This window comes from Triturus cristatus, chromosome 3_2 (genome assembly GCF_964204655.1).
Source record: "Triturus cristatus chromosome 3_2, aTriCri1.1, whole genome shotgun sequence".
Taxonomy (NCBI): domain Eukaryota; kingdom Metazoa; phylum Chordata; class Amphibia; order Caudata; family Salamandridae; genus Triturus; species Triturus cristatus.
The window spans coordinates 1,054,865,542-1,054,879,859 of NC_140584.1; the positions used below are offsets into that span (position 1 = coordinate 1,054,865,542).

At 45.4% G+C, this 14,318-nt stretch overlaps 1 protein-coding gene across 1 annotated transcript in view; it reads left to right on the top strand.

Moving 5' to 3' along the window:
• ASL (argininosuccinate lyase) overlaps positions 1-14,318 on the top strand; it is a 252,739-nt gene that overhangs the window by 208,961 nt on the left and 29,460 nt on the right. The window contains exons 14-15 of the mRNA XM_085649763.1: positions 543-626; positions 719-799. Of these exons, the coding sequence (XP_085505889.1) occupies positions 543-626; positions 719-799 (165 nt within the window). The remainder of the gene's footprint in view (positions 1-542; positions 627-718; positions 800-14,318) is intronic.

The following is a 14,318-nucleotide window of genomic DNA, read 5'->3' on the forward strand; positions in this document are numbered from 1 at the left end:
AACGAGCGTGGTAAAGCTCTCGAGGTTGGGACCAATCCTAGCGCGGCACGGCAATGACGATGCGGGAATTCCTGAAGGCTGAGACCAACCTCAGCGCGGCACGACAATTACGTCAGCGGACTCCGGGCCAGCAGCGGTGAAGCGGAGGAGCGGGGGCGAGGGAGCGCGGCAGCAAAGAGAACGCGCTAATTAGAAACACATGTCTGCTGCACGTAACAGACACCGCTGGAAATGGGCGGTTACATTTCTAAAGAAGCTGGGACATTAACACACCTTTAACCAATGGCGTGCCGCCGTTTTCACAAAGACGCAAGCTAAAGCCAATAGCAGCTGACAAAAACAAAACCACACGCATGAGCGTGTGGTCAGCTTCCAGAACCCCCTTACAAGTCGTCTCGCGCTGCGCGAGCAGTGCTTTGCACTGCAACGCTAGGCGCGAGACCTATTCAAAGGGGAGAGGGGAGGATAAGCTTCTTTGAATGTATCAAGTGTCCCAGAGCACAATTCTGTGTAAATTAATTTTCGTCTGTTTTTTCACACAGGAAGATAAAGAGGCCATGTTTGATGTTTTCGATACCATCTGCGCAGTGCTTCAGGTGGCAACTGGAGTAATTTCAACACTACTGGTTAGAGAAGAACAAAAATAAATTTTTAATGTTCATGTATGTATTAAATGTAATGAGGAACAGATTTCTAACTAGTACCATTATTTGTGTAGATAAACAAAGAGTCCATGGAGAAAGCTCTCAGTCCAGACATGCTGGCCACAGACATCGCCTATTACTTAGTTAGGAAAGGGGTGAGTATTTTTAAGAAATCAAAAGGTATTTTAATGTTTGTTCTATGAAGATGCTTGGTAAAGCCTGGCTAACCCCTATGCAAAGAGTTATCTCCTAATATCGACGGACAGGCTATGCCCGCTAAGAGGGACAGGGAAAGCACTAATGAGGATGGCAGTAGGCACTAGGTAAGGCCATCTGCTGTACCCTTGGGTTACCCTGTTACCTCCTTTTGTTGTAGTCCTACTTGACTTACGCCCCTCCCCCCCAATCTCCCCAGTGAATTCCTGCTTACTGTTCTTATCACCTAAATTCCCCCATTGGCCTCCATGTGGCTATCCTACCTCTCCCTCTCTGATGTTCTAGTTTCCTCTTTATTGACTAACTTGTACGATGCCTGAGACATTTTGGTTACCTTTTTTCTTAGTTTTTCATATATTGGCTTCTTCGATTCCCCTTTCCGTTGTCCCTAAATTCTAGTCTACATGACAATAAGGCTTGGAATGAACAGGTACACACTTGGGGCCTCGCATCTTCTGAGTTATGGGTCACATATTGGGTGGGACACTAAATAAGAAGAATGGGGAGGCATGATTCGGTCACTACATCTGTACTAGACCACTGGACTATACCCCACTCATGTTACAAGGCTGACTCCGCAGCATGAGTTTATAGGACCATTGTTTGTATTCTTGTTGAGTCTCCCTGATATGCAGTGTTCTTTGTGATGATGCTTACAGTCTGACATGTCATGACTCCGGGGTAAAAAATAAATAAAAAGAGTTCTCTCCTAATATGAACGGGGATTGCCAACTAGGATTTTGTTTCTAAATGAATCGAAGGCCCTCCCCCCATCTCTGGAACCTCACGATATCTATTTAATAATTTGTTGAATCCCGTAGTGTATAAAAACAGTTTAATAGACCTTTTTACTTGAGACCTATGTTTACTATCATGCTTCATGCAGCTGTATTTGTAATGTGATTCGGAGTGGTGGAGATGGTTGTGACCCTTTGTAGAGTCTTGCTAATCACCCTGCAGTAATCTGAGGGCACTCCGTATAGGTAGATAGTAGTATAGGTTCCTAAAGGGGAGAATGGCGAATTGCATTATAACATGGTTGCAAAAACCAGTGTAGAGAACTGGTCTATCATTCAGCAGCCCTGGACAGTATGTAGGATAAAACCTACTGGAGAAAACCTCAATAAGATTAAAAAAGTTTTAAAAAGAGCAAGAGTCCTGAGGGCCTGGGTGAAGAGTCAAATTCTGCCTTAAGCTTCTGATCAAGCTGGAGAGGGCTGTCACAGAGAGAATATGATTATCCAAATGCCAGAGGTCAGAGACGAGTCTTTAATAAGCTTCAGAATTTGAGGTTATTTTCTAGTCCCACGCAAATAGGTGGAGAATTCCAGAGGGAGGGAAGCAGAACGTGGACAAACATCCTATAGGTGATCAGTAATGTCAATAGTAGGCTAATGTCAATAGTAGGCATATTTTGCAGATCTGAGACTTCTGGTTGGTTGGTAAGGGACAAACAGTTTTGCAGTGTTGTTCTGTAATCGGCCATGGAGACCATTGTGTAGGAGGCAGACTGTTTTAAAGGGCACTCTTCCTTCACTCTCATACAGTGGAACAATTTTAGGGCTGGGTCATTTCAGACCAGGCAATTTCGAGAGAGGTATTCTGGGAAAACCAGTATATAGGGGTTGCAGTAATCCAGGCATGACATGACCACAGTGAGGATTAGGGTAATTTTGAGAAAGAAGTGGAGCAGCGGCATAACCCATTTGAGCAGGCAAGATAGTGGAAAGCTTACTTGGAGGCTGTATCTGAGGGGTAGATGATACATCACCCAATTTGTGTGCTTTATTTACAGATAGGGAAGTAGTTTATTTAGCCATTGAACAGGACTGCTACACATTGGAGGATTTCATTATTTTTACCTTTCAGGTAGAGCCTAATATTCTGCATTCACCGATGAACCTGGCAAATGCAAAAAGATAAGTTAGGAAGGTTGGCAGGTTTGGGTGGAACTGTGTATCATCTGCGTACATGTGTTATCCTATCATGTAAAAGTCTAAGATATCATCCAAGGGTGCCTTGTAAGTGTTAAATAGCGCTGGCAGTAGGGTAGATCGCTGATGGATGCTGCATGTGATGCCTGCTATTCTACAAAGTAATGTTACCAATTTGATGAGAACACTATTGTAGAAAGAACGTGAACCATGACAACGCAGTTTCCTGATGTTCAACAATGTTGACTCTTTCGATTAGCACCTGGTGGTCTGTGGTGTAACAGCCTCAATGCACAGGGATGGCGCTATTTCTGTGTATTGAGAAGTCCTTCCCTAATGTTTAATAGGGTGGTCCCTGAACCTCTCGGCATCTGAAGCCTGACTGAAAGTCACTTAAAGTGAAGTTGGACTCCACGTGGAAGGACACATGGTAGGTAACAGTGCTTTACAAAACAAGAGAGGCCTGCAATGGCCTGTAGTCCGCATCTGTTTGGCCCCCATGTTGATGATATTCTGGAAGAGATACAGAAGAACACAGAGATTGCAAAGACAATGGTGCTCTGCAAACACCACCTGCAAGTTGAACTTTTGTAAATAACTGCCCAGGGGTGAAGTCAAAGCTACATCCCCAGACCAGCCTTATCAAATTCAGCAACAGACCTTCCACCAACTGGTGGGCAGGGGGTACATACAGAGTTAACATCAGGTGAACGGCAGATGTGGCTCTGGAAAAGGAGCTTCCCTCCCTAAGTAGTGGTGCATCCTACTTTCCTATCACAAGATACCTGTGGGGTAGAATACAAGATTTCCTCTCTTGCTGAGACGAAATTACATCAGACCGGTTCACCACGGCTACTGCCGCAAACTTCCCAAAATACCACCCTACATACATTCTCTGAGCCGAGACAATCTCCAGCTCCTCAAGGAAGAGGCACAAGTGCTGCTTCAATAGGTGGGAGATATACAAAGTGCCCCCCTGCCATCAGGGGAAAGGAGTGTACTTCCTCATTCTGAAAATGAGGCTCCCTCAGTCTTCTCAACAGATGCATCCTGTCAGAACATTTCAAAATGACGCCATCCCTCTGCTCCAAAAGGTCACTACATGATCGTGTTGTACCTCAACATACCCATCCACCCTGCCCACACAGGTATCTTCTGTTTGTGGTACGTGGACATCACTACCAGTTCTAAGTACTTCCTTTCCAAGTCACCACGACTCCAAGGGTCTTCATGTAATTTTTAGTGCTGGTGATTGCTCAGCTCAGAAGGGGGGCACTCACATCTTCCTCATCCTGATGTTTGTTTGATCCTAAGCAGACAGTAACACCTAGCACACACTCAAGCAGTGATTTCTCTGCTTCATTGTTTGCGATTCATCGTAAATGCTACCTAGTTCCACAGACAATCACAACAGACCCAACCCTTCCTGTGATCTGTGATGAGCGCACTTACAGGAAAAGCCTACCTCAACGACCAGAGAATGTTGGCATAATGGACTTTGCGCATCTTCATCATACCGCATGCCAGGCTCCATATTCGCTGCCTACACGAGTGCCTTGTGAGGCAGTGGTCACCAGCAGAGGCTCACTGAGGAGATCTAGTGTTGGTGAATTCCAGCAATCTCCTAGTATCTGTGAAACAGCAACAACTGGATATGGGGCAGAACATTCTCAGACCCTCTTCTGCCGATGACCATTACCACAGAAGCCTCCCTTATGACCTGGGGAGTGCATCTCGGCTCAATGCAGGGTGTGTTGGCCTCACAAAATCTGGCCCACCACATTAATGACCTAGAACTACTAGCCATATGTGTAGCCTTCAAAGCCGTTGAGGTCACTTTCAGCACTAGCGCTGCGGATTTAGCATCGGGCGATCCTCCACAATATTCAATTTGTAACAGAATAACTTTTGGGATTGGACAACAACTTTGCAGCTTTTCAGTTCAGCAAGGCTTATCAAGAACTCCATCAGTGGGAACTCCACCTGCAAGTCCTAATCAGGTACTTCAAGCATTGGGGCACCCCATAAATACACCTGTACGCAGCCCTCAAACGCGAAATCCCAAATCCATGGGGCAGTGAACTATGGATGAACTGGTCATGCACTATGGATGAACTTGCCCTCACACTCCTCCTGCATATGGTGAAGAAGATGAAACAAGTGTTCTTGACCTTCATTGTAGTGGCCCCCACGTAGGTCAGAAAGCCCTGGTAGTCCATGCTCATGGGAATGTCCATCAGTCCCCAGGCAAAGCTTCTGCTCCGGCTAGACCTCCTCACCCAGAGTAAAGGTATAACAGATATTCCTACTCTAGGCAGCTCAACCTGGTAATCTGACACCTGAGGTCCTGGAGTTTGGATATCTAAGGTGCATAGGCCCACGACATGAGCCTGTTGCACGTCAAAGTGGATAAGGTTTGTCCTTTACTGCCTTCCCAAAAATAGACACTGGAAGCATAACATCCAGGATATTGTCTGCTATGTTTTACATTTGCAGAGGTCAGGCCTTGCCTAGACATCAATTCACCTACACCACATTGCCGTAGCAGCTTACATGCAAAACAGGGATCATTAATCCCTCTTTACAATTCCAGTAATCAAGGCTTTCATGGAGGGTCTTCAATGAGTCATACCTCCTTCAATATCCACTGCTCCCTCGCATAACCCCTACATAGTCCTCCCGGGGCCAATGGGGCCTTCCTTCGAACCTTTACATTCATGTCCCTTACAGTTCCATTTCTGGAAGGTAGCTTTCTTATTGGCCAAAAATTCCGTCAGGTGTGTCAGAGACCAGCAAGCACTGACCTTATTAGAACCATCCATACAGGTTACAAAAGATAGGGTTGTTCTCAGGACCCATCTAAGTTTCCTCCCTTAGGTGGTTTCCCCTTTCACCTTAATCATATCAGAGCTCCAGTCTTCTTTCCATAACCAGATCAAGTAGCTGAAAGAGCCTTCCGGTCACTAGATGTCAAAAGAGCTCTTATGTACTACATTGACAGGACCAAGCCTTTTCGCAAGCACAATCAACTCTTTATTTTGTAGACTTCACGAAACCTTACATGTGTCATCCAGCTCTAAAGCAGGCAAAGCAAGATGGATAGTCAAGTGCATACAAACTTTCTGCCACAAATCTAAGAGAGCCTTACCTCTATCGGCACAAACCACTCATCAGAAAGGGGTAACCATGACTTTCTTATGGAACATTCCGCAAGCTGACATCTGCCAAAGGACTGCCTAGTCAACACCACACAATTTTACTAAGCACAGCTGTCTGGACGTTTATATCACACCATCAGGCCATGGTGGCCAAAAAGTTTTGAGAAGTTTGTTACAGACATCTACATCTACTCACTACCCACAGCTTACGGTGTACACTGCTTTCTTCAGACTTTACACAGCCAAACATGCTACAACCAGAAAATATTCCTTACCATGTAAGCATCTGTTTGCACTATAATGTAAATGTTTACACATAAATGTTGCCCAGGATGCAATATTTTCCTTCAGAAACTATAGTTTTCACCAGAAATAGGCAAGCTTTCTGCTGTGAATGCAGAGTAGGCCAAATCGTGGACAACCAAAATTATGTGTGCTCTGGACTCTGCTTCTCAACTGGCCAATGCCCAAAAGCCCAGCTGCCACTGGATTTACACTGGGCTGTAGCGAGAGAGAATATTGAGCCCCCTTGTTTGCTCTGGCTAATATTAGTATATTGTACCTGGATTACCATCTGTGGTGATTCTGACGAAGAATTTCGAACAGGGGTCTACAACTCTACTTTGGTGAGAGCTACTTCTGATCCATGAAAATCTTCTTGAGCTACTCATGATATTATCACTGTTACAATAAGATTACACCTGGGACTGTCGCATGTAGAATTACTGTTAGTGACAATCCTCTACAGCCCTGCACTCAAGCATCTACGCTCTGGCTTCTGGTAACCTTCTTCTTTCGTGGCCCAGTACTCTGTCACACAGATATGACTGGTAGAGTCAGGCCTGCACCATGACTAATGTCTATGCATCTGTGCTTGATTGAGGTGGTTTTGTTGAAGGCCTTTCATCCCCAGAATGCAGAGGGTGTTTGTTTAGTGTGGGACCCTGCCATTGGTTTGGGGATTCTTCATTGTGAAGATGCAAAGGTTCACCAAGACCAGGTTTACTAAGAACAACAATGAATTGCAGAAGGATCTAGATTATTGGGCTGTTTGTAGTGGAAGTTCATTTATTTGGATCGCCATATAAGTATATTGGTTTTTCATCTACATACATTGAGACAGTCTGTGCATGTAGGAGAGATCTTGTTCCATAAGACACACGAGTGTGGCACATACCCTAGCATCTGGTCCTCTTCATCCTAGGTTTACATGGAATTTCTGTGCCTAGGATACTAGCTGGGGGCTCTAAAATGTATATACATAGGTTGTTTTAAAGGTTATGATTTACACAAACACACCAAAATAAAATCTGCACACTTTTCTCGGGCTTGTTAACCCATCCCTCTTATGAGACAACACCAGAGTAAACATGCTTAAGTTATTTAGCACACAAGAGTGGGTGCATGCTCACCCAAGCAGCCCATGCAAAATGCAGCATGATTCCCAGTATGCGGGAAACATGGTGTATTTGGATAAATGACAAGTTAGCTTTAAGCGATTGTATATCGAAATCGTCACATTTTGACTGAGTAGTTTCAATTAGACTCTTGGTGCCTTAGCTGACCCACTCTCTTGTTGAGAAGTGAGGAGCAGAGAGGTTTTAAGGCATGGGTAAAGTGGGTTCGGACCCAGGACCCAGCCTCTTGGGGGACCCCCTGATAGTGCCAGCTCTGTTCTGCAGAGAGTCTTGCCCTGATGACCTTGAGGAATTCTTAAACAGATTGTTTTTATTGCGAGTGATATGATAAAGTCTATTATAGAAATTTTGCAGAGAAATGCTGTGTTTGAGGCATGTGATTTGTAGATCACATGCTGTGCATAGCCTGCCATCAAGTGTTGGGTCCGGATGTTTGCACTTTGTTTTTGTTCGAACAAGACTTTTCCAGTCATGAGGTAGGTGACTCCTCCTTTCGGTGATAGTGCGCATGGGCATCGACTCCATTGTTAGATTGTTTTCCGCCCTTGGGTTCAGATGTGAATTGCTGCGCTCCTGTTCGGCACAGTTTCTCGTGTTCCCTTCGCGCTATCCGCTACCCTTGACGGTATTGTTTCTCAATCGCGTTTCACCATTCTCCGTGTATCGTTTCCAATCAAACATCTTCGATCAGAAAATGCGTGGAGGGCCATTGGGCATACTCGCGCCGGGGTTATATAGCAGTTGATGGAACAGACACCATTCTAGCTCTGTCCTGGGTGTCGCGCCTAGTTTCTGCACACCGACCTGCACGAAGTGTGAAATCTCTGTTTGTCCCCGGAACACGATGAGAAAGACTGCGACATGTGCCGATCGTTTCGATCAAAGAAGACGCTCTGTGACCGTCAGGCTTGACGTCATAAGATGCAACATCAAGGCGGCTCCGTACCGGACATCTTCACGAAGATTCCGATCGAGAAGAACAACATGCTCAAGGAGCCAAGGAAGCAGAACACGTCTCCGTGTCCGAGGCCGACTCTGACATGAAAGAAGAGGAGCGAGTTACACCGGGTCAGCGTACTGTGAGGACAGAATTCCCTTGCCCCAACAACCAAGAACAAAAAAGGCTCCGGTCCTTCCTCTGCCCGGCATCAGAACACAAAGAAAAGCCTTCTGGCTCGGGCTCGAGTCAGCCCCATGCCGGCGCCGAACCGAAATCTTCGGCGCCGAAATCCAAGCACGTCCTGGTCCACGTTACATTTTTGTCAAAGTCTAAATCTTCGGTACCGAAGAGTTTGGAGCCAAAACTTTTGATGCCAAAAACTGCAAGTAAAGATAAAAAGACTCTGACAAAAGAGCCTTGGTCCGATGTTCCACCTTCGGATCTGAAACAAAAAGAACAAAAATAACTGCTTATTAACCCAGATACTGTACACATTCATGCCAAATTGCCTGAAAAAAAGGAAATCGGGCCAACAGGATGAGCACCACATGCCCCTGAAGAAAAGGAGTGTGGGTACAAACCCTTCACCACCTTATGTGCCACTGCCTTCAACTACTAATCCTCAATTACTCATCACACCCACTAATTCACCACCACTGCTATCACCTGACCCACAGGATGAAAGGGATGGGGATGGAGATGAGACTAGCCCACAAGATGTTGACCCATGTTGACCCATGGGAGGATTATGATACTGATCCACACACAGATACTGACCCTGACTTATACCCGTCCAGGCCATCACCACCTGATGACCATATAGGCTACATTGAGCTTCTCAATAGGGCTGCTTATTACCACGGGGTGGAACTACATAAGGAGGCTTTAGAGGAGGACTCCTTGTTTGAGACCTTAAGCTCCACTCCGAAAACTACACATACACTACCAATGCTTAATGGGATGCTTAAGCAGACAGATGAGGTTTTTAAAGATCTTGTAAGGGCAAGAATCATCACACCCAGGGTTGAGAAGAAATATAAGCCAGCACCTACTGACCCTGCCTCCATCAATGGCCAGCTGCCCTTAGACTCTCTTGTCGTTTCTAATGCTCGCAAGAGAGCTAACTCGCAGACCACCGGTGAGGCCCCTCCTCCTGATAAGGAGTCCAAGTTAATTGATGCATCACTGGCGCATTGCTAATGCTCAGGCCTTGCTAGCCAGATATGATAGGGCTCATTACGATGAGCTAGAAAAACGTATGCTATTTCTGCCTGATGAGCACAAATCTAAGGCAAATAATCTTATCCAGGAAGGCAAACTTATCATCAATACCTCCATCAAGTGCCCATTAGATGCAGCAGATACAGCAGCGCGCGCAGTTGACACCAGCGTACTACTACGTAGACACGCATGGTTGAGAATTCCAGGTTTCAAACCTGATGTACAGGCCTCCATTCTCAATCATCCTTTTGTTAAGGAACACCTCTTTGGTCCAGCAGTTGACACCTCGCTGGAAAAGATGAAGGACACTGAAGTCACAAAGTCCATGGGGGCTTTACAGTTACCTGCTAGTAGGGGCTCCTTTTGGCGCTCCTTTTACAGGGGTGGCTCCAAAAATTTTACCACAGAAAATCGCTTCTCCTCTTACAAGGGAAACAACCAATCGCCATCATCAAGAGGCTATTTTAGAAGAGGTTTTAGAGGTAACAATAATAAGGGAAGAGGCAGAGGTAACTCCACAAGCACTTCCCCTGCAAATAACAACCAGTGACTTCCTTCTACTACCCCCGATCATGCCACTTGTGTAAGGGAACGTCTCTCTCAATTTCTCCCTGTCTGGAACACCATCACCTCATACAAATGAGTTTTATATAGCGCGAACCTGACCCGAATCGGGTATCAGAGCGCTTTACATAGCACCAGTTGCATTACATGAGGACACATTCATTTTTGTTAGGCACAGGGAGATTAAGTGTTTTGCCCACAATCACAGGATGTTCAGCTTCATTGCCAAGACTCGAACCCAGTTCCCCAGATTCTAGGTCGACCGTCCTAGCCGTTAGGCCGACTCCTCTCCCCCACTGGTTACTGCCTGGAACTTAGACATTCCCCCAACCATTCTTCCAAGATCACACACAATGTCACAGGAACATCTTACCCTTCTAAAAAAAAAGAAGTTCTCTCTCTGTTCGAGAAAGGAGCTATAGAAACAGTCCCGTTAAAGGTTCAACAGACCGGGGTATACTCCCTGTACTTCTTAATTCCTAAAAAGGACGGCTCTCTCAGGCCAATACTAGACCTTAGAGAACTAAATCTATACATTCCGTCGGACCACTTTCACATGGTCACTCCACAGCAAGTGCTCCCGCTCCTTCAACAAAGCGACTTTCTGTCCAGCCTGGACTTAAAGGACACCTATTTCCATATCCCAATACACCCTGCTCACCGCAAATACCTCAGGTTTGTAGTAGCAGGCTGGCACTATCAGTTCATAGTGCTCCCATTCGGAGTAGCTACCGCACCCAGACTTTTCACCAAGTGCTTGGCAGTAGTCGCAGCTCATCTTTGAACACCACACATTCACGTCTTCCCATATCTGGATGACTGGCTCCTAAAAGCCAGCTCGCATGAAAGCTGTCTCCGTCACACACACATCCACGATCTTGGATTCACAGTAAACCTGTCCAAGTCCCATCTATAGCCATCCAACACACAGGCATATCTGGGAGCCACAATAGATACACAAAAAGCTTTGGCCTACCCCAATACCACCAGAATCCGCAACATGCAGACTTTACTCTGTCAGTTTCAGCCTCAACACTCATTACCAGCTCGAGTGTTCATGCAGTTACTGGGGATGATGGCGTCTTGCATTCTAATAGTCCCTTACGCAAGACTCCAGATGCTTCCCTTCAGGAGTGCTTAGCACGTCAGTTGAACCAGGCTCAGGGTCTGTTATCAGATCTAGTGTTGGTGGACGGCTGCACCCATCGCTCTCTGCAGTACTGGAATACACAAAACTTTTCAAAAGGGCGGCCTTTCATTGACCCGGTTCCTCCAGATGCATCGCTCACTGGTTGGGGAGCTCATCTCAAGACGCATACAATTCAGTGCATATGGAGCCTGTAGCAAAAGCAGCTTCACATAAATCATCTCGAGCTGCTAGCGATTTTTCTAGCGCTCAAAGCATTTCAAGTTCATCTAGTAGGCAAAGCTGTCCTGGTCTGTACAGACAACTTGACAGCAATGTACTACATACAAAAATAGGAGGGTACACACTCTCTCTAGCTGTCACAACTAGCACAGACCATCTGGAGATGGGCCAAACGTCACAAAATGTTTCTCATTGCAGAACCCTTCCAGGAGTAAACAATCAGATTGCAGATCTGCTCAGCCGTCAAAGGCAACAGATCCACAAATGGGAACTCCACCCTCAAGTTAACCTCCCATTCTTCCAAATGTGGGGTTTTTCAGACATGGATCTGTTCGCCACAAACCTAAACGCAAAATGCCCAAGCTTCACAGCCAGACATCCACACCCATTGTCCAAGGGAAATGCACTATGGATGAATTGGTCGGGGATATATGCCTACGCTTTTCCGTCTCTCCCACTCATTCCATTCGTGGTTTGGAAGCTCAGACAGGCGTCCCTGACATTAATCCTAGTTGCTCCCACTTGGGCCTGAGAACCCTGGTTCACAACTCTGTTGGAGCTCTCAGTAGTTCTTCACCAAAAAAGACACCTCAATCGTCTCATTCAGAGCCATGGAGAGATAAGACATCCAGATCCCAGCCATCTCAACCTTGTGATCTGGCACCTGAAATCTTAGTTTGGCTACCTTGATCTTCTGCCAGACTGCATGAATATTATCAAAGAGAATAGACGTCCTACCACAAGATCATGCTATGCAGCAAAGTGGAAGCGATTTGTGATATACTACAATAACAATAAAATAGATCCACTGGACGCTTCAGTTTAAAACATCATTTGCTATTTACTACATCTGCAGCGTTCCAATTTAGCGTATTCTTGCTGCAATAGCTGCATATCTACAGAACAGGCCACATCTGTCTCTTTTTAGAGTGCCTGTCATTAAAGCATTTATGGAGGGACTTAAAATAATTATTCCTCCAAGACCTCCACCTGCTCCAGTGTGGAATCTCAACATTGTCCTCACCAGGCTAATGGGTCCACCCTTTGAGCCATTGCATAGATGTGAAATACAATTTATCACTTGGAAGGTAGGTTTCCTCATAGCTATCACATCCCTGAGTAGAGTGGGTGAGCTTCAGGCACTAACCATAGAAGAACCATTCTTACAAATGCACCAAAACAGACCAACCCTAAATTTCTACCAAAGGTAATTTCTGCCTTTCATATCAACCAATCTGTTGAGTTGCCTGTATTATTCCCTCAACCAGATTCTGTGGCAGAACGTGCTTTACACACTTTAGATGTAAAAAGAGCTATTCTTTATCATGTAGAAAGGACAAAACCTTTCTGCAACACAAAACAACTATTTGTCGCTTTTGCTGCACCACATAAAGGCAATCCTATATCAAAATCCGGCATTGCAAGGTGGATAGTCAAGGGCATTCAAATATGCTATGCAAAAGCGAAAAGAACACTATCAATTCCTCCTAGAGCGCACTTCAAACACCAACTAGTGGCTTATGGCATTCTTAGGAAATATATCCATAGATGATATCTGCAAAGCTGCAACATGGTCCACACCTCACACATTCACAAAAACATCATTGTGTAGATGCGTTAGCAAGACATCAAGCTAGTGTGGGCCAAGCAGTTTTATTTACGCTATTTCAGACAACTGCAACAGCTACAGGTTAGCCACCGCTTTTGGAGATAACTACTTTATAGTCAATGCACATCATGTGATCTACAGCTCACATGCCTCGAACGGAAAATGCTACTTACCAAGTATGCATCTGTTCTTGGCATGTAGAACTATAGAGTCACATGCACCCACCCGCCTCCCCGGGTACCTATACCTGTTGCAGTTACATCTTACTTAGATACATATATACATGGACATCTCTTACTACTCTTACTAACTCCATTATCACCCTCTGCGGCAAACAATCTAACAATGGAGTCGATGCCCATGGGCACTATCACCGAAAAGAGGAGTCACATACCTCATGACTGAAAAAGACTTCTTCGAACAAAAACAAAGTGCAAACATTCAGACCCAATTCTAGATGACCGGCTATGCACAGCATGTGACTCTACAGCTCTACATGCCAAGAACAGATGCATACTGGGTAAATAGCATTTTCCTTTTATGTTTCATGCAACATTCCTAAAAAAGTTTCTTTTAGATCAAAACTTGGCCTTACCCATGAGAAATGGGAGGGTGTCACAGATTAATGTTTTGCAGCTATGTTAGTGCTCTGCTACTGTGTTGCAATATTGAAAACACACTGTCACTAACCCTGAATATTGTATCATAAATTCAAAGCTGTTTCAAGCAGGGTGTTCCCAAAATACATTCGGAGGACAGGCCCCCAAAATCCTTAAGATGTCCCTGGTGAGGAGGAGGCTCTGATGTACTGGAAGAGGTGGCTCCATGCCTTGGGTGTAATGTAGGAGAATGAGCGACTTCTAGTTTTGCTTTCGCGAATGCAGGGAGTGTGCGAGTGAGGCAGAGCGTAGGTGTCAGGTGTGTTGGTGAAAGTGTATGCAGCTCTTCAGGTATTCTGGTCCTGTTATGTAGAGCTTTGTATGTGTGCATGAGAAGTTTGAATTGGCTGTGCTTGTGAGTGGGTATGGCATGGGAGTTGGAGTATGAGTTCCTGATATTTAGCAGTCTGTGTAGGAGTTGTTTGGAGTTGGTCCTAACTCCGACTGCCAACAGGTAGAGTCCCATGCGGCAGCCTTGTTGCTAAAGACCAATACTTCTTTCTTGTTGAAGTTGAGCTTCAGGCAGTTGGTTCGCATCCAGTTTGCTACCATGGTCTGTCAGGGAGAGGATGGGTTGTGTGTCATC